Raw genomic sequence first — 17,959 nt, forward strand, 5'->3', positions numbered from 1 at the left:
ATCCAGGACGTGTTGAGGTGATCGCTCCAGATCTTCGCAACCTCCCCTTAGGACACTTGATCTGCGAAACCGACGATGCAGTGGTGGAAGTGATATTAGAGCACATCGAGAACTTCCAAGCGAAACCAGAACGGGTGGACAGTAAGCGCGGCTCACCAGTGCGCCCGCTTGGAACGTCTGCCGGTCATGCCTGCTGTGACATTCAGTTCTCCAATGAAGAAGATCTGATCAAGCATGTTCAGGGCGTTCACATGAAGCCCAAGGACGTGGAGATCGCAGCTGATCCGCATGCCGAGCACGAAGATCCTCCTGATCCCGCTCCTATCTCGACTGAATGGTGTCCTTTCGCCATCAGAAATCTCCCTTTGCCAACCATTTCCACAGCTGCAGGATCCCATGGTGAGATGTTCTCGTGGACCTTTCTGACCGACCTTTTCGGCGGACAGGAATGGTGCCCTGGCTATTATTTCAATAGTAACAAGGACTGCATGCTCCCCAGCAAAGGCTACTGGCTGGTGGAACTCGAACATGAGCCTTTCATGCCTCGCGCACCAGGCCAACACGGTGCCAAAGTGACAACATTCTTCAACGACACTCCGGTTTCCCAGGGTAGAGCGCCCAAACTGAAGAATTATAAAGACACGCCAGTCTTCGTGAGTGCAGATCGTGGCAGGAACTACCGATATCTTGGCCAATACAGCCAGCTGCGATATTCAGATAAGATTGGATATGACACTCTGATGGAGCACATCCCCGAGTCTGTGCGTCGGCACCATGTCGAACAGCTCGCTCGAGTCGGCCGTCCTCCATGGGTAACATGGTGCATGAGGACCCATTTCTGGCCGAAACCAGAGTACAAAGGGCCCATGCCAACAGACTCTGCGTGCAACACTCCCCAATCAGCTGCGACTGCCCAGGGCTCCAGCGGCGGTCTCGAGCGACATGTTAAGACCGCTTTCGACCAATACGCTCTGGAGCTCCAGGAGTGGGAGCAGGATTCGGCAATGAGAGTCAACAACCTCTACGGAGAAGACGGAGTCAGGGCTCTCCTCGATGCGTACAACATGTCAGATATGCAACAAGGTCTGCGCCTGTGGTGGGAGTATCAACAGTGTATCGGCTACGACGATGACTTTTACGAGATGCTCGTGAAGTTCAAGAAGCATCCGGTTCCCACTGTATCACGATTCTTCGCTGGAGCCTCGATTCCGACAGGAAGGTTGGCCCAGCTGAAACAGAAGAGTTTGGAGACCGATCAGCTTCTTCATGCGCCAACTCCTCCAAAAAGTACCCAGAAGAGCACCGACATAGTGCAGATGATGAACCAAGCCATGCGAAAAGCTGCAGCAGCAGCTACCAGCGCCCATCCAAAATCCGCCAAGACCGACCTGCTACAGGTAGGCAGTGATATACTACCACCACATCTCCGCAAGCAACAAGAGTCAGGCGCTGCTGCTGCTGCAACTCCAATTCCTTCTGCCACAGCACCTCCACCTACCAAGCAAGACAGCGACGAGCTGAATCCTGCAAAAACCCCCAATCCCTTCCTCCATGTCGGCATGGGAGATCTCAACGAGGCGAGATCCTTTGCAAAAGACGCTACTTCTTCGAAAGACGCTGCTGGGGTGAGATCTCGCAAGGACAAGATTGCCCCACATCTGCGCGGCAAGTGATTCCGTGACTTCAAGAAATGGGGGAGAGAGCCTGTTGAAAGAAGTAGGGCAGCTACTGTAGTTGACAGTCCGATCAGAAGAGGAACTTGAGGGAGGAGTGAAGTGGTCGGTACTATGAGTTTGGTAGGCGAGTCGGTTTTTGAGGCAGATCGCGAGGGCTGGAGGGCAAATTACTCTAATAGGGCAGTTTCCGAGAATGAAGTGAACAGGTAAAGTATCACCAAGTGTCTTTTTTCATTCGTCAAGACTGGGCTGGGCGTCTCTATGTCTGCTATTCGTTCAGCAAACACGCACTAGTCGGTCGATATTCATGTTTACTACCGTATCTCACACCTTCGTTACTGCCGTCTAAAACATCCTGTAGCCTCTCTTGGGACTGTGCGCGCTCATATCTGCGCCTGGTGGATCCATCCTCAATGCATATTGTACACCCTGTCCCCATTCATAACCATAACGCCTAGGCAAATAACATGTCCTAAAGTCGCAATCCAAGTCGCCGTGGCCCGAAGTATAGCAGCCCTCCAATGCCGGTGAAGCCAAGTCCGATCCACCATAGTCGATCAGGGTTGATGCGCTGCACCATGTAGCCTGTGTGTTGCTCGTACTTGCTCTTCCAGTTGAGCGGCACTTCTGGCGAAGAGTCCAAGCCTCTTTTGCTCTTCCCAGTCTCTTTCGCAGTGACCTGCGCATGCAGGGTCGTGGTAGGCAGCATCTGAGGAGGGTCAAAAGCAATGTACAAGGGCTGCATCGGCGTGCCGTCCCACTGCCAGAGGTTGAGACGCTTGATGTTATGGTATGGATCGACGAGGACTTGGTATTGCTAAAATGCTCCATGTCAGCGCATGATTTCCTTCCGCTTCTAATGGGTACGGAAGGTATACCTTGAACTGTTCGCTCTGGTTGTATCTCGTGTATACGGCGTGCGAGTACTCGCAAGGTGTGCTCATCAGTTGTCTTCCATCAACGCCAATCGGTGTCAAGCTCAACGAGCCGTTTGCATTTTGCTGCCACGATCCATGCTGCCACTGCATGATCCCGCCGGGACAGGTCGGCCGTGTGGGATTCGCGATGGCGCGATAGTAGGCTTCTTCGTAGTAGCCATCAGCGGTGAAGGAGTACGAGATTCCGGTCAGGGCGGGTTCGATGAACTTGTCATTGATGGGGTCGTAGAAGCCCTAGGATGGACGTGTCAGCACGTGGCGGCGCACGATAGGAATGGAGGATCGGAGAGCGAGCATACCGGTCCAGTCAAGGTTGAGTTGGACTTGGACGACCATGTTCCCACTATGTCGGCGGGGAGCGTTTGGGCGGTGGTGGATGTGAAGACGCTCAGTCCAGCTGCGGCCAGCGCGAGGATGCGGAGCATGGTGGTGATGGGTCAGGTGCGTGGGTGCCGGCACAGGAAAGGGAGTGTGGTGCAGCTCGTGGGTGAAGGAGTGAGTGAGGGAGTGAGTGAGAAAGTGCCGGTTTGCATGTGCTTGGGAAGAATCGAAGGAAGAAGATCCCTGTCGTCGTCACCGCCCGTGCGCGTGTGGAAGTTGTCCTGGCGTGGCTGTTACTAACTTAGGAGAGGCTGAGGTGCCACACACACACCATACTCTGTACAGTGGCACTAGTCTGCAAACGGAAGTTGCTTGCCCGGGGCGAAGCTCGCCAAGGCCTTTCCACCAACGACAAGTCCATATCGGAAATCGTCGAGCTCCATAGGATCAATCTGCATTGGGCCAGCGCTGCAGCGGCGTCATCAGATCCATACAAAAGCCACAGTCGTGGTGGTGATGGAGCTACAGTATGCGTCGCTCTTGCCCCCTTCCTGTGGCAATGTCCCGTGCACTGGCTACATGTACATGTACAATTACATACATGTGTATGACACCTCGAATTTCGAGCCACACACTGTCTAGAACATCCCACCACCGGACCAGCCGCGCTGCCATGTCTTCCTCATCCAGGGACTTGAAGAAGCAGCTGCGGTCGCAAATGAAGGAAAGGCTGGCCGCCCTGAGCGAGCAACAAGTCATGGCTCAGTCACGGATAGCTCAAAACCTCATACTGTCTTCACCACGTTTCCAGTCGGCGAGGAGGATTGGCATCTACCTTTCTATGCCTCATGGTGAAGCTCAAACTGATAGTCTGGTTGTGCACGCGCTCTGGAACCAGAAGAGCGTCTTTGTCCCCTACATTTACGCGGTCGGCGCAGAAAAGCCAAAGCGCAAGGTCATGGACATGATGCGCATCGAGTCATTAGAGGAGTACGGGGAGCTCGAACGGGACTCGTGGGGAATACCGAAGTTGAAGCAAGCGGGCATAGACGAGAGGGAAAACGCCATGGGATGGAAAGGATTGTCTTTTCGTCCGGACGGGGAGCTAGCACATGGCGATGAAGGCAACGACGATGCAGGCGGTCTCGACGTGATCATTGTACCAGCAGTCTCCTTTGACCAACGACTGAATAGGATGGGCCATGGTGCTGGATTCTATGATAGATTCTTGACGACACACTTTGGTGACGCTTCAAGGGAGCGACCATATCTGCGTGAGTGATGCTTTGATGCACCTCGGAAGCTTCTGCTGACCATCTCGCAGTTGGACTATGCCTAGCAGAGCAGATTGTCCCAGAAGGAACACTTGTAATGGAGCCATGGGACTGGAAAGTGGATGCTGTCGCCGTGGGAGACGGCACATTGCTGACTTTGAACAACACGCCATGAGCATTACATTTTTTCAGCTTGAGTGCGCGACTTGAGGGCGACTCACCGCTTACAGCTTCTTACTTCCACGCAGACATTCTTTCGACTCGCTTCGTCCGCGTGACCTCGTGGCTCTGAGACTTTGTGTGCGCCCTTCATCGTCTCCTCCGCAAAGCTTGCGAGATGCCACCTGCCTGATCCATTTCTCATTGCTGCACTGAATCCAATACCCGTCTCGTTTCAGTGCACTTGCGTCTCCGCTTATGACAAGCTCTGAATGAGGCACACGTTGTCACCCTTGAGCAAGATTTGTCCTGCAGCATCACGTTAGCACATCCCGACTTTTTCATTTATAGCTACTCCAGCTTTCAAGCTCACCTAGCTCCCTCCTTCCTTCCTTCGAATCCTCGTTTGTCTCCCCCTTGGCAGATTGCTGCACCTCCACCGCATCATCAATCACCAAGTTCATGAATTCGTCGAAACCTCGAATCTTGCCCTCGATGCGGATACCCAGCTGCTCGTAGAGCCAGATCTGGACTGTGCTGTGTTGCTGTAGAAGCTTGAAGATGAAGTTGATGGGTGGGAGAAGCACTTTGCGCTGGCCGCCGCCTCGACGATCGCCCATGTTGATTGAGTATGTAGGTGGGACGTGGAAGAACGGTGATGGCTTTGCGGTGTGTGCGACGCGTGGGATTTGTGCCTTCAGGCGTGGGCTATGGCTCTCGTTCGGATTCCGTTAGCCGTGGAAGTGGTGGTTGTTGGAGGTGCGCGTGTCCAATGAGAGAGATGTGGGTTGGTGTTGTTGTGGTTCTGTGCTGTGCTGTCTTGTGAATTCTGTGGCTGTCGCGACTGCAGCACTCCATGTTTCTCGCTCTCGGGACGGCGGCTAGAGTGGAGATGGGCGGATGCATCCGTTAGCCCCCGACGTCTTGTAGTACATACCTTGCTGGTCTGTCATGAACATCCATCCACTGGGACTAGATACTTCCAAGTACATATAGACATTCCATTATATTCAAGTGCATTACAAGTTCATGGACGGCTATTATGTCTCCTGAATCCGTGACGACTTCGAATAAGCGTTCACTCCTGCCGATATTCGTCTAGTGCCCCCCAAATTATCCCTCTCTCTCGCTCTCCCTGACCCCTACAATTGTAGACCTCTCTCCTCAGCCCACTGATCCAACTCCATAACACTCCTCGGCAAGTGCTCTGTACCTTCTGGCGCTTCATACCATCCACCCATCAGTGGATCCCTCTTCCAACCCTCGGCTTCAAGTAGACTGCTCCGTGTCTCACTAAGTCCCAACAATTCCACATCACGTTTGGGATGAGGTTTGCAAAAGCTGAAACAGAGGAGCCAGACTCCTACACGAGAAGAAGATATCAGTCGTGATTCCTGCCAGACAAACCAATTGAAACGACGTGATAGCGTACCGATATGTGTAACCAGCCTATGCCCTGTCGCTCTGTGACAGACAGGGTTATAGTCACGGTGCGGCTCGCGTCGAGATGGACCTGGGTCTGGATGAGGGAGAGGTTCTACAATTCGGTATGTCAGTCATGCTTCGCACAAGATTTCTTCGTTTACCGTTCGTACTCACCGAATCCCCTCGACCTATACTCAGATCCATCACTACGCGCCATTTGAATTCCTCCACCGAAGAAGTTGCAAAAGTGATCCACCACAAATTGGCCTTGGCGAGTCACCGACAAAATCATATCTGCGCGTGGTTGCATCTCTGGGATCCCAAACTCTACGCCACCTCCAGACGGATATATCTGGTCTTGGTTGAGTACGATCTGGTAACGCCAATGAGGGCCTGAGGACAATCGGTAGCGTTCTTGGAAGATGAGGTCTACGATAGGCAAGTCTTGATCCTCTGTCAGGACGCGGGTTCTGCCTTCGTGGAGATTGCCAGATGCCGCGCAGTAAACCCAGCTCACGTAAATATTGGTAGTCCTGGATGTTGCGGGGAAAACGGAGGTCAGCAAGTGTCGTTGAAAGAGCAGCTAGCTCCACAGCGTCGAGAGCGTTCTGCAGAGATGATGGCAAGGAGCTCGGGTGCGACATTCGCGGCACCAACACACAAGTGCCGTGGGGCTATCGATATACTTACGGTTTGACTGAAAAGTCCCCATACAGAAGAATGCGAATTCTAAAAAGAACCAAACGTGTGAGTTCAGCCAAACGTTCTACAGGCTTTGTGAGATTTCCTTGTCACTCACGCCGCATGACAGACTTTGCCGGACGCTTGATCGCCGTAGGTAAAGATAAAATCAAATTCTTGTCCATCGTCGTCTCTGGTAGCGAGGTCGTTCGTAAAAGCTACGGCGCGGCCATCGTTGCCTGCTTCGGTGGCAAGAGTGAAAGCCAGCGGCCAAAGTAGCATCGCGAGCAGGCTATAGATTGTAGAGAGCAGCATGTTTGCTGCTGGGCAAGTGAGGAAAGGTGAGAATCTCTTATTTTCAACCTCAAGCTTCAATGAGTGCTTGAACGATGTGCTGATGGTGATCCATTCGAGAATCCGTGGTCTACAACGCGTCTTAAGTAGACAAGAAACAGCTTTGCTACAGGTTATCCTGTTGGTTCTACTCGTTTTTGTTGGATGTAGTCATTCCTGTCAGAGAATGTATCTCGAAAGTGACCAACACTTTGTATCATGTTTGCATTTCTTTTTGTTATCCCTGATGCTTCCAGCGGCGTGTAAGCCTTATAGATAGTATGTCGAGACAGAACAACAGACGAGACTCATCTCTAGAGATCAGGAATCGAGCACGTGCTCGCAAATCCAACAAAGTGAAGTTAGGTATATATTTCTTGCTTTGGGAGTAAACTAAACCAGGTACATGTAGGTACCGATCCGCTTCGTATTGAAGAAGCAGTTTCAACTTTCAACGCGTATTACAACAGCCGGAACTCTATTGAATCTATCAACCCTACCTGCCTAGGAGGTCCTCGTATTATGAAGACTTACCGCCAAGGCGCGAGAGAATCCGACCAGCAGAAATACGGTATGTATGCCGTGTTCCTTATGCATACCCGCAAGCGGGTGTAAGGGTGTAACTGTGTAAGCATCACATCACCCAACATGGACACTAACTAGAGGTTCGTTGGTAATAGTCGGCTGTCAAGGTACATGTACCTCCTAGGTAAAACTAGACATGACTTCGATATTAGTAAAATGGTGGCTGGGGTAACGACATCAAGACTTAGGTAGGGATTCCCACATTGCCGTTCTCCGCATGACACGAGTATCTACAGTCTATCTTATCGCAACTCGTGTTTGTCAAAGTCAACCTGCGAAATATGATCCGACGGGGGGCTGTGCCATTCGAGGCACCCTCAAGGCGGCTTTTACGTATCAACATGAAGCTCTCTACCTTCGGTACGGGAATGATGTATAAAGGCCGAGCAAGTGCCATGTGCTTACCATCAAGTCCCTCGCCATCAAGTCCCTCACCATCAAGTCCCTCACCATCAAGTCCCTACCCAATTCGACTACAGCCAAGATGAAGCTCTCCTCCTTCACGCCAGCTCTCCTCTTCACGTTGACGATGGGGTTCCCAGCAGCCGAAGAAAATTCCGTGTTATTTGGCCTGCAGCCTCGCGCGGCAAAAGAAAAGTGCCTCAAGTACAACGGTACGTTGGGCCCCGGCTTTTGGATTGACTCAAGAATTGTTCACTCAGCTAACTTTTATTTTCTCCAATCAGCGATATGCAGCGATGATATGCAGGAGGAATGCTGTGGAAGTATGGTTTGCGTAGACCTCGACAATGAAGTTCAGATGCATTGCCACCATTGTGTCGGAATGGGGGGCAGCTGCGCTGGAGGTAAAGTTTGCTGTGAAGGTCTGGGGTGCGGTGACGAGGACCAGCAGTGTGCCTGAACCCGTTTGTTGCCTGCGTTCCCGATGGGGAGCCCATGGGGCAAGCTGGTGCGCGACGTCGACAAGAGCCTGGAGGTATCGACGAAGGCGTGGAATTCTCTGGGCGAATGCATGCGGTGTATCTAAGTTTCATGATACTTGATACCTTGAGTTTGATATACTCGCGGTAGTGTTGCCTTGGCGGCGTGAAGGATCCTTTGACAAGCACAGGTGCCTGGCTGCTCCAAGCTTCTCTCCCTTAAACGGTTAAACCCCGCATCCAAGTTATTGCCGCAAGTGAACTAAAAACAGCCGCAGTATGTCGCTTGGCCGAATTCAACAACACCAATAATCAATCATAATCGCTCCTTCGCAGCGTCGACATCACCTGTCCTGTCTGCCAGCTAGTCCAGCTTGTCCGAGGCTCACTGTATGACTGGTCTGCTAGATTCGGCATACAACAGGCCGCTACTCTCTAACCTCCAGTCAGTCTCAGTGTAGTACTATCCTGACCTCTATCTTGCAAACGCCTCGGCTTTGGCAACATCACGCCAGAACGGTATGCCGAACGCTGATCACTGTCCGTCTCTCGTCAGCATAGAAACGAATGTAACTTACTTACCTACCTTTGTGACGCCTTCATCGAGCAAGCAAAGGTCCTCTTCTCCATCACTTTAGAAAACCATCGAAACACTCTTCAAACAGCACCATGGCACCTCTTACAACTACCTTGACCAGTCTGCTGGGTGTACAGCATCCGATCATGCTAGCAGGAATGGACCAGGTTGCAGGACCCAAGCTAGCCGCTGCAGTTACTGCCGCTGGCGGCTTTGGAACAGTCGGAGGAGCTCGGTACACGCCAAAGATGTTGAGAGAAATGCTCGCCGAGCTCAAGCAAGAATTGAAAGACAGAGGTTGCGAGCAAGCACCTTTTGGCGTGGATTTGCTGCTACCGCAGGTTGGTGGCAGTGCTCGTAAAACTAATGTGAGCATGGATCTATTACGGAATTTTCGCTACTGAGTAGTGTGATCTGCTTTTGCTGCTCAGGGCCTGTCCACGGTAAGGCTAGTTTTGATCTAGGATTTGTTGTGCTGATTCGCCATAGTACGACTACACCCATGGTACACTGGGAGAGCTCATCGATATCGTGATAGAAAGCGGAGCTACCCTGTTTGTCTCAGCAGTGGGTGTTCCTCAGCCTTGGGTGATTGAAAAGCTGCACAAGGCAAACATCCTGGTCATGAACATGGTGGGCCACCCGAAGCATGTGCATAAAGCTTGTGCAGCTGGCGTAGACATTATCTGTGCACAAGGCGGCGAGGCTGGAGGCCACACCGGGGACATCCCAACAATGGTAAGCTTGATCCACAAACAAAAAAATACTGTCCTGCCATGCATATGAAGATCTGCTGATATTTCGATTCGCCTCCTCTCAGGTTCTCATTCCGGCCTGCGCAGATATCTGCATGAAATACACCTCTCCGTTGACAAAGAAGCCCGTCACCCTGGTGGCGGCAGGTGGAATCAACGATGGGAGAAGCGTTGCGGCAGCTCTCATGCTTGGTGCGAGTGGAGTCTGGGTAGGCACTCGTTTCATTCCCAGTGTCGAGTCGAAAGCGCCCGAGAACTACAAGAAGCAAGTGATCGCTGCAGGGTATGACGACTGGGTGAAGCTGACAGTATGGTCTGGGCGGCCTCTGCGATCCTTGAGGAATCCCTACCTTACCAACTGGGAAGTGAATCGGCAAGCGGAGATCAAAGACCTCACTTCGAGAGGTATTGTGCCACTTGTGCATGAGCTGGACAAGCTGCATGAATCTGGCAAATTGACGGATGAGATCGAGGATGCTGCTGCATTGAGACCAATCGGAATTGTGGCAGGCTCTGTCAATAAAGCTGGACAGACGGCTGCAGAAATTGTGAAAGAAATGGTGGAAGAGACCAAAAACTCCCTGGATCAGGCCAAATGGATAACGCAGGGTCCGACTTCATCCAAACTCTAGTCCGAAGCAATAACCTGTCAGCGACCACAATTTTCATGTCCTATGAGACCCAAGGGCATAAGGTACCGATGGAGTTGCTCTTCCGCGGATCTTTAGTCTCTCCAGCGGCCCGAGACAGGATTTTCGTATGGACAAGTCTCGCGCAACCTGGTGGAGAGCTGTTTGTAAGATTTCTGTATTCAGTTGGCAACTGTCTCAAGATAGTTCGCGTAATGTACAAAACAAACAAGAGGCCTATCCCTCCTCCCTCGTAGAATTGTAGGGGTATGCGCCGTACAACGCCTGTGATGCCACTCCTCATGCAACTTCTCCGGTCGTGAGTCTCTTGGAGGATATCATTTCACATCTACCCGACTAGCACGAACAACCCTGCTCATTCTCGCCAATGTTGATAGGAATCGTCTCAGGGAAATCCCCGTTGAAGTCTTGCGATTCTTCTTGCGCAAGTGCATTTCTCGCAATCACTGTTGTGGACGTGATGTTAGCATGTCGTTTCCCTTTGCCCAGCCTCCTTCTCGCAGAGGCGCGCGCACACACACACTGAGAAAGAGAACGACTCACCCTCAAAAGCCTGCTCCACATTCACAGCATCCTTCGCACTCGTCTCGAAATACGGTATCCCGCCCTTTTGCTGACAAAACGCCTGCGCTCTCTTCGTGCTAATCATCCTCTTACTCTCCTCCACATCCACCTTGTTACCCAAGACCACAAAAGGAAAGGATTCGGGGTCCATAGGACTCGCTTGGATCAAGAACTCGTCTCTCCACGAGTCGAGGGTGTCGAAGGACTTGGAGTTGTTGACATCATAGACGAGGACGCAGCAATCTGCGCCTCTGTAGAACGCGACGCCGAGGGATTGGAAACGTTCTTGGCCGGCCGTGTCCCACAGTTGCATAGTCACGAGGCGATCGTCGACGAGGACTTCTTTGGTGAGGAAGTCGGCGCCGATGGTGGCTTTGTAGGACTGGGAGAACTTCTTGTTGACCTGTGAATGACGAATGTTAGAGATGTGTATGGACATAACCTGCCTGACCTAGTCTCGGCAGTGGAGGGACATGCATATTGATTCATCAAGCTGGTCTTGCCCACTCCGCTGTCGCCGAGGATGATGACCTTGAGCAGGATCTTCTTGCGCGAGGACATGTTGGTGGTGGTGGTAGAGGTGGTGGTGAGTGAAAGGTTGAAGTCAAAGTGAGGTGCTCCGGACGCAATCAGTCTTGAGAGGCGACGGCGATGTTCGTGTGTACGGCGGTGGTTGGGTCGATCGGTCGGTCGGTCGATAGGTCAGGTAGGTACTATATTGTAGTTCTAGCGCTCCAGCTCAGACCAGCACAGTCCAGAAGAGGCCAGGGACGAGTGGTTCGTAGGTGCAGCGGGCGTGGGAATATGGGCATGTGATCGACGACGAGACGAGGTGCGGCTCAAGTGACGAGACCCACTTGCCAAATCAGGACTCAGCGGCTCGTGCCTTCGTACGGGACAACCAACGCCAAGACCAGAGTTTACAGCAGCTTTCATAGTCTGCCGTATTACATATCTCGAGCGATTCGTCCTCTGATTCCACTTGATCTCACTCATCACCAGGCTCAATTACATAGTTGCCGTCCAGCGCATCTAATCGCTCCCACCATGTAACATAATGTAAGAAGATGTATACCATCATTTATATATATACAGCATTGATCTATAACGTTATAACTCATCCCTTACACCCTTCCACGCCCGAACATTCTCCAGCGTAGGAGCTTTAATCTCCCACACCCTGTCTCGAATCGGTCTCCCTAACCAGAGATCCGCCAGACGACCGACTTCACTCCACACGATCGTGGGCAGCATCATGGGGATTTGTGACCAACTCCAGAGGACGAATTTATAAGCAGTCCATACATTGTCCCATTCTTCCCAGAAGATTTCGGATATGGTGGGTTCTGCTTTTCCAGGAGGTGTTTCCGTATCGGATGAGAATTCCTCCAAAGACTCAAGATCGTCAAAATTCGCAGATGAAGACGAAGATGATGAAGATGCTGAGATGGCAGTAGGGATGGGTGTATTCTCCACTTCCAATGCCGAAGCTCCCCGGTTCTCAGCCTCGACCATGGCTTTGAAGTGATCGAGATGCTTCAACGCTGTACTGATCTTATCCAGTGTATTTATCAAAGCCACCAGTTCGGTCCGGCGTAGTAGAGGCTTTGCTTCACCTTCCGCTTCGTGGCCGAATTCGAAGAGGACCTTGAGAGCAGTGCCGAAACCGTTGGTCTGAATTTTGCCCCAGAGACGACATTTGTCGCATCCAACACAGTCCATCACTCTGCTAACGTTTCTGAAACGATTTCGGAAGTCTTCCTTCAAGCTGAGGCCGTCGAGGCTCTGGTCTTGAAACATGACGCTTTCGTCGAAGATTTGGGGGCCTGGAGGAATTGCGTTTGCCAAGGTGGTGATCATTTTCTTGGTTTTGGTGTCTTGGGAGGGGTCGCCGGTGCAGAAGACGTAGTCTTGGACGTAATCGCGGAGCTTACCCACTGCTCGTGACATGAGAGCGAAGTTGAAGTAGATGTTGGAGATACGTTCTGGGCGGTTGTGTAGCCTTTCTTTGTAGCAGGTGAGGTTGGGACCCCACTCTCCAGTCAGTTGATTGAGGTAGTCATAGCAGAGATGGGTCGAGATGGAGGCGTGCATGCCCGAGATGACTCGGTAGAAGACCCGCTTCTCGATGCATTCGTCTTCGAATTCTCCATACGTATCTCCCGAGCGTCCCGCCTTGATGACCTCCTTGAGCTGCAGTGCAGCTTGTGCTTGGTCTAGAGAAGAGAAGCCCGGTACCGAGTTTGAGGACTGTGTCATGGCAGTATCGATCTTCGGAGGCTTCGAGAAGCAGTTTTCCCGGTAGATCGACTCCCAAACCTGGTGTGCACCTTCTCCGCTGTATCCTGTAAATCGCTCCGGATTGTCGACTAAGCTCACATAGTCTCCCTTTGCGGTAGCACTCTCGTCCTCTGGCACGCAGTAGTCTCTTTCGTCACACTCATCATCATACTCCACCACACAGCTCTCTCCCACGCTCTCCCCCAGCTGGCCCATAAGGGGATTTGGCCTTTCTTTTTGCTGCTTCTTTCCCGGGTGCGGTGCTTTAGGTCCTTCCAATTTGCTGAGCTCGGCGGCTCTCCATATCTCTGGCACATCTTCCTCGTTGTCGAGTGTAATGACCGCGCACGCCCTATTCCCACACAAGCCGTTGTCATCGCTCCAGAAGGGGCACACTTTGTTGTACAGGTTCAGGCGGTAATATGAGAAGAAGTCGGTGTTATTTGCCAGGTTCCGCACGTATGGATGGAGTTTGTTGTTAAGGGTGTCGAGGTCGTAGTAGGAGGCACAGGCATCGGAAACCTTGGCCTTGGGTTCGAGCTGGAAGGCGTTAATGGGAGGGTGCTGGGCAGAGGGCAGAGGGACAGAGGGACAGCCTACTGCGCAGACATGGGGACCCGCACTGGCGGCAGGCGGGGCAGCATTCACTTCACACTGCGCGCCTCTCAGCAGCGACAGAGTAACGGCGGTGCATATCGTGCCTGAAATGCGCATCGTTTCTGCGACAAGGTCCCAATGTCAGCCAGTTGTTCTCTGTCTCTGTCTCTGCTTTTGTCTTGTCTGCTTCTGTCGATGTCTGCCTCTGTCTGTGTCTGCTTCCATGTCTGGTGCAGTGCAGGTGGTGTGCATGCCGGCACTCTCAAAAGCACAGCTGGCACTGCGGACAATGGGAGGAGAGCGAGACAGGACGGCATATTGGGCCATTCATCTGCGCGCGCGCACCTTCTCCGGCAAATAATCGCCGCTGCTATTGCTGGGGTCTGCCAGGGCGAGTTCGTGATCGTGTTCTTATTGTGGCGGACTTCCGGAGAGGCAGACTCTCTTCCTCTTCTCCTCCTCTTTTTCTTTCACGTTGACAAAGGAAAGTGATGCTCATGGATGAAAGGAAAAGGCGCGGCGCGCGACATTGAATCTGGCTTACCAACGGATTGATTGGAAAGTGTACCGCGTACTGTGCGGCGACGGTTGGCCTCGTGGAACAGCAGCGAGGCCGAGAAATAGCTTCGGATGGGTATGATGTGAAACAGTGAAAGGTGGCTTTCGTTCTAATAATATCGCAGCCCCCGGCCCAGTGAGTGGCAGTGATGCCACTCTTCCTGCAGCCATGCGGACCGGACTCCGGCCTGCTGAGCCTCATTCTGCTGGTCTTGGCGCTGTCTGCGCCTCCCGCTTTTTCGCCGCCCGCTGAATTTCTCTTCACTACCACCTACATTTACTTCAACTTCACCACATATCACCACACAAATCGCGTGTTGATGACATCCATCATCACGCCCACGCTGTCCCATGCACTATGGTACGTTGCCCTCTCTCTCCATCTCCCCATCCCCCTCCCCCATCACATGATGATCAGTTGTCGAAAGACAGCATACCTACAAGCTTTAGGAAGAGCCGGAAAAGGCATGACAGGAGACATACTTCCAAGAGCATCGACAAATGCTCGCCGAGGTCCTGTCGTCGGTGCTTACAACCAGGTGTCTGATATCACTATTCTACACATATCCTTCGAGGCACAAACCCTGGCGAGACGCACACACTGACATGTGTACACAGATTTAGATACCTCTTGTGGTCTGGGACTGTCGGCCGTAAGTCCTGGATATTAATGCCGTTCCTTTCACAGGATGATGAAACTGTGGAGTCGGATTCTCTCGTAACCTCAGACACATGCATACCGGTCACTGCGCCTTGGCCGCAGAGCTCGCATGCTATTGACGATCTGTCATGTGTGCACATATGTGAATTGTTTTGCGTGCGTCAAGGTAGGAAATGCAGACCGAGTACCAGTCGCGGACTGTCCCCCAAAGAACAATTACCAACTGCGAGTCCTCCCTGCGCAGTAGGAGATTCGCACCGACGAGTCGACGACTGGGCGGATGGGCTACTCTGACTGGGATGATATATGCATATTGTGGAGGCCGCGCAGGCTGGCAGTCCTCCCGCTCAGGCCGGAGAGGACTCTTTGGATTTCAGCCGATTGACCATTGTCGGCATGTTACAGATTTTTCCCCCTGTTGGTGTCCTTTGGCACAACGTATCACCCCCTCCATTCCGCTGAGCCTGATGCGACGCCAAGAAGACCGTACAAGCATTTTCTTCTTCATCGGGCGCTAGATTTTGACTCTGCACCCTGTCACAACGATCCGTCTTTGGCAACTTTGTCCCATTTAATAAGGAGACCACTCTCCGTTTGTCTGGAGACATTACCGTGCTTGAAGCATGACATGCATGAGAGTACGCAGGCGAAGCCACTTGACGACATGAATAGTAGTGCGGTTCCGGTTGTTAGGATGAGATCGTGAGTACAATGGCTTCATCGCAGAACCCATGCGACATGGCACGCACGCGATAAGGCAACGGAACCACTCCACGTGGGAAGACAGTTCTCAGGTCATTCCAAACTGGCGGGTCTTGCTATCTTGCAACCTCGGGGTATCTTTATCCAACCATCGGTGTTGCGACTGCCGCTGTACGAAAGATTTGGTGGTGTTTGGTTGACACTGATAAGAAAGTATCTGATCGCCATGGAAGGGGCTTGTTCACCTTAGACGCGCGCTTCCGGACCTGCTTGCGGTACAGATAAAGCGACAGCAGTAACATAATACAACACATCCACGTCGGGGGCAATCGTGGGCGTGGCAGAGCCCAACAAGATGAGATGAAATGGATTCTGCCCTATCAACATCGTAACCAGGGTCTTCCCCCATACGGGCCATACCACTATCTCGCCGACGGCCACCCCGGTCAGTAATGGAGCGACAGCTCTTGGAGCTCAGCTGTCGTTCTAAATACTCGTCCAAACAGTAGCGATTGTTCGAGTATGCTGATCGCAGCTGCACTTGTTATTCTCTCCCTCTTTTGCCATCGTCGACGCTAAGATGGCAGACGAAAAGCACGCCATCCGAACCTCTTCCGATAAATCTCCACCAGACAGCACCATCGCTGCTGTAGACTTTTCAGCTGGAACCACCGAGTCGCTCAAGCACCCAGACAAATACACGGTCACTGAGAAGAAGGAACAAGATGACCGCTGTTCCTCTCACGGCAAAGCAGGAGACGATGCAGAAGAAAGTGAAGTCTTTGGCGCGACAGGCGAGGGCAAAGTCAACTTCCGCACTGTAGGCTGGATCCGCGCCTCTATGTTTCTCATGAAACAGACCTTTGCCACTGGAGTCCTTTCCATGCCTTCTGCAATGTACTACCTCGGAGGAGTCATGTCTCCCTTATTCATCGTCTTTTGGGGATTGGTGAATACATATTCTGCCATCATCCAAGGCAATTTCAAGTTGGCGCATCCGAAGATGCATACGATTATTGATGGAGCTGAGATTGCAGTGTTGGATCTCAGCAAGAGTAAATTCTGGAGCAAATTTGCAAAGTTCATCGCGGAGGTACTATACCTGATGAGTTGGCTGTTGTGTATTGGCTTGGCGGTGTTGGCTATCGGAACTGCTTTGAATGCTGTCACGAAGCATGGAACTTGTACCGTGGCTTGTAAGTCCATATCCTTCTCAAGTTCTCCTCCTCCCTTCCACTAACAGTCCTCTCCCAGTCAACGTTATCGCCATGCTCGTCTCCATCGCCACAGGCAGCATCCGCAAAATCCACGGCCTAGGCATCATCCTCTGGATCGGCTTCGTCTCCGCCCTCGTCTCCGTCCTCATGGTCGTTGTCGCTGTCGCCATCCGCTCTCGACCCGCCTACGCCCCCCAAACGGGCCCCTTCGACCTCGGCTTCCAACCCGGCCCACCGCCCGGTACCACCTTCGCGCAAGCATGGGCGGGAGCAATCGCCATCTACGCCTCCTCCTCCAACACTTGCGGCTACATCCCCGTCATGAGCGAAATGCGCCGCCCGCAAGACTTTTTCCGCGCCCTCTACGTCAGTGCCACGTTTGTCAACACCGCCTACCTCTCCCTCGCCACCGTCATGTACGCCTACGCAGGGAAATACGTTACATCCCCCGCCCTGGGCTCCGCGGGCCCCACGATCAAAATTGCGGCCTACGCCGTCGCTCTACCAGGCTTGTGCGCCGTCGGAATGATCTGTGTTCACGTCCCCGCCAAGACCGTCTTCGTGCGAATTCTCCGTGGGACACGCCATTTGACGGAAAATACTGCCACCCATTGGATCGTCTGGATCGCATGTACCGTGAGTTGTGGCTTTGTCGGATGGTTGCTTGCAGTCGCAATACCATTTTACACGTCTCTGGTGAGTTTGATTGGAAGTATGGGCTTTGGCCCCTTGGGAGTGGTGTTACCGCCTCTGCTGTGGTTTTCGATTCATCCGGGGTATCGCACGGGGACGTGGAAGGAGCAAGGGCTGTGGTGGGCGCACGTGGCGATGTTGTTGTTGGGACTGTTGTTGTCCATCGGGGGCACGTATGCGAATATTTCGAATATTGCGGATCAGTTTCGCGCAGGGAAGGTCGGGACGGCGTTTTCTTGTGCGGATAATAGTGCTACTGTTGTTAGTGCTTAAGTGTGAGGAGGAGGAGCAGGAGGAGAAGGGGGACAATGGGGAAGGTGAGAGGTCCTAGGATGGGAGAATGATGATATTTTAACTATGCTCTGGTTTGCAAAATAACATTATTCAGATATAGAAATTCAATTCTCAGAAGAAGAATCATTCTAGTAGCCA

At 52.3% G+C, this 17,959-nt stretch overlaps 9 protein-coding genes across 9 annotated transcripts; 5 read left to right on the plus strand and 4 right to left on the minus strand.

The window, feature by feature from the left end:
• Nucleotides 1–284: 284 nt before the first annotated feature.
• On the plus strand, nucleotides 285–1,151 carry SEPMUDRAFT_16734 (uncharacterized protein; the record flags this gene model as incomplete). The annotated part of the gene is made up of 1 exon (XM_016908283.1): nucleotides 285–1,151. A coding segment is annotated over one exon (867 nt), but the record flags the coding sequence as incomplete, so codon positions are not given.
• A 752-nt stretch (nucleotides 1,152–1,903) lies between these two features.
• Nucleotides 1,904–3,139, minus strand: SEPMUDRAFT_125384 (uncharacterized protein). Its single transcript, XM_016901976.1, has 3 exons — nucleotides 2,914–3,139; nucleotides 2,555–2,848; nucleotides 1,904–2,493 (listed from the first exon to the last, which is right to left on the minus strand). Exons 1-3 carry the CDS (start codon nucleotides 3,037–3,039, stop codon nucleotides 2,149–2,151), a joined length of 765 nt encoding a protein of 254 aa, XP_016761782.1. The 5' UTR covers nucleotides 3,040–3,139; the 3' UTR covers nucleotides 1,904–2,148.
• Nucleotides 3,140–3,503: 364 nt separating this feature from the next.
• Nucleotides 3,504–5,146, plus strand: SEPMUDRAFT_125385 (nagb/rpia/CoA transferase-like protein). Its single transcript, XM_016901977.1, has 3 exons — nucleotides 3,504–4,364; nucleotides 4,431–4,677; nucleotides 4,742–5,146. The coding sequence occupies exon 1, from the start codon at nucleotides 3,609–3,611 to the stop codon at nucleotides 4,215–4,217; it is 609 nt and encodes a 202-aa protein (XP_016761784.1). The 5' UTR covers nucleotides 3,504–3,608; the 3' UTR covers nucleotides 4,218–4,364; nucleotides 4,431–4,677; nucleotides 4,742–5,146.
• SEPMUDRAFT_148888 (LSM-domain-containing protein) lies at nucleotides 3,504–5,146 on the minus strand. Its single transcript, XM_016905207.1, has 3 exons — nucleotides 4,742–5,146; nucleotides 4,431–4,677; nucleotides 3,504–4,364 (listed from the first exon to the last, which is right to left on the minus strand). The coding sequence occupies exons 1-2, from the start codon at nucleotides 4,986–4,988 to the stop codon at nucleotides 4,625–4,627; spliced, it is 300 nt and encodes a 99-aa protein (XP_016761783.1). The 5' UTR covers nucleotides 4,989–5,146; the 3' UTR covers nucleotides 3,504–4,364; nucleotides 4,431–4,624.
• Nucleotides 5,147–8,883: 3,737 nt separating this feature from the next.
• SEPMUDRAFT_132915 (inosine monophosphate dehydrogenase) lies at nucleotides 8,884–10,237 on the plus strand (the record flags this gene model as incomplete). The annotated part of the gene is made up of 4 exons (XM_016902526.1): nucleotides 8,884–9,218; nucleotides 9,282–9,293; nucleotides 9,340–9,588; nucleotides 9,671–10,237. Exons 1-4 carry the CDS (start codon nucleotides 8,943–8,945, stop codon nucleotides 10,235–10,237), a joined length of 1,104 nt encoding a protein of 367 aa, XP_016761785.1. The 5' UTR covers nucleotides 8,884–8,942.
• Nucleotides 9,670–11,567, minus strand: SEPMUDRAFT_148889 (uncharacterized protein). Its single transcript, XM_016905208.1, has 3 exons — nucleotides 11,297–11,567; nucleotides 10,799–11,222; nucleotides 9,670–10,701 (listed from the first exon to the last, which is right to left on the minus strand). The coding sequence occupies exons 1-3, from the start codon at nucleotides 11,378–11,380 to the stop codon at nucleotides 10,592–10,594; spliced, it is 618 nt and encodes a 205-aa protein (XP_016761786.1). The 5' UTR covers nucleotides 11,381–11,567; the 3' UTR covers nucleotides 9,670–10,591.
• A 329-nt stretch (nucleotides 11,568–11,896) lies between these two features.
• SEPMUDRAFT_148890 (endoplasmic oxidoreductin) lies at nucleotides 11,897–14,268 on the minus strand. The gene is made up of 3 exons (XM_016905209.1): nucleotides 14,042–14,268; nucleotides 13,700–13,818; nucleotides 11,897–13,639 (listed from the first exon to the last, which is right to left on the minus strand). Exons 2-3 carry the CDS (start codon nucleotides 13,811–13,813, stop codon nucleotides 11,930–11,932), a joined length of 1,824 nt encoding a protein of 607 aa, XP_016761787.1. The 5' UTR covers nucleotides 13,814–13,818; nucleotides 14,042–14,268; the 3' UTR covers nucleotides 11,897–11,929.
• A 135-nt stretch (nucleotides 14,269–14,403) lies between these two features.
• Nucleotides 14,404–14,859, plus strand: SEPMUDRAFT_107647 (uncharacterized protein; the record flags this gene model as incomplete). The annotated part of the gene is made up of 1 exon (XM_016900690.1): nucleotides 14,404–14,859. One exon carries the CDS (start codon nucleotides 14,404–14,406, stop codon nucleotides 14,857–14,859), a length of 456 nt encoding a protein of 151 aa, XP_016761788.1.
• A 599-nt stretch (nucleotides 14,860–15,458) lies between these two features.
• SEPMUDRAFT_84733 (amino acid transporter) lies at nucleotides 15,459–17,859 on the plus strand. The gene is made up of 2 exons (XM_016910364.1): nucleotides 15,459–16,813; nucleotides 16,872–17,859. Exons 1-2 carry the CDS (start codon nucleotides 16,198–16,200, stop codon nucleotides 17,798–17,800), a joined length of 1,545 nt encoding a protein of 514 aa, XP_016761789.1. The 5' UTR covers nucleotides 15,459–16,197; the 3' UTR covers nucleotides 17,801–17,859.
• Nucleotides 17,860–17,959: the final 100 nt, after the last annotated feature.

The sequence above is a fragment of the Sphaerulina musiva genome (assembly GCF_000320565.1).
Source record: "Sphaerulina musiva SO2202 unplaced genomic scaffold SEPMUscaffold_4, whole genome shotgun sequence".
In the NCBI taxonomy this organism is placed as follows: Eukaryota; Fungi; Ascomycota; class Dothideomycetes; order Mycosphaerellales; family Mycosphaerellaceae; genus Sphaerulina; species Sphaerulina musiva.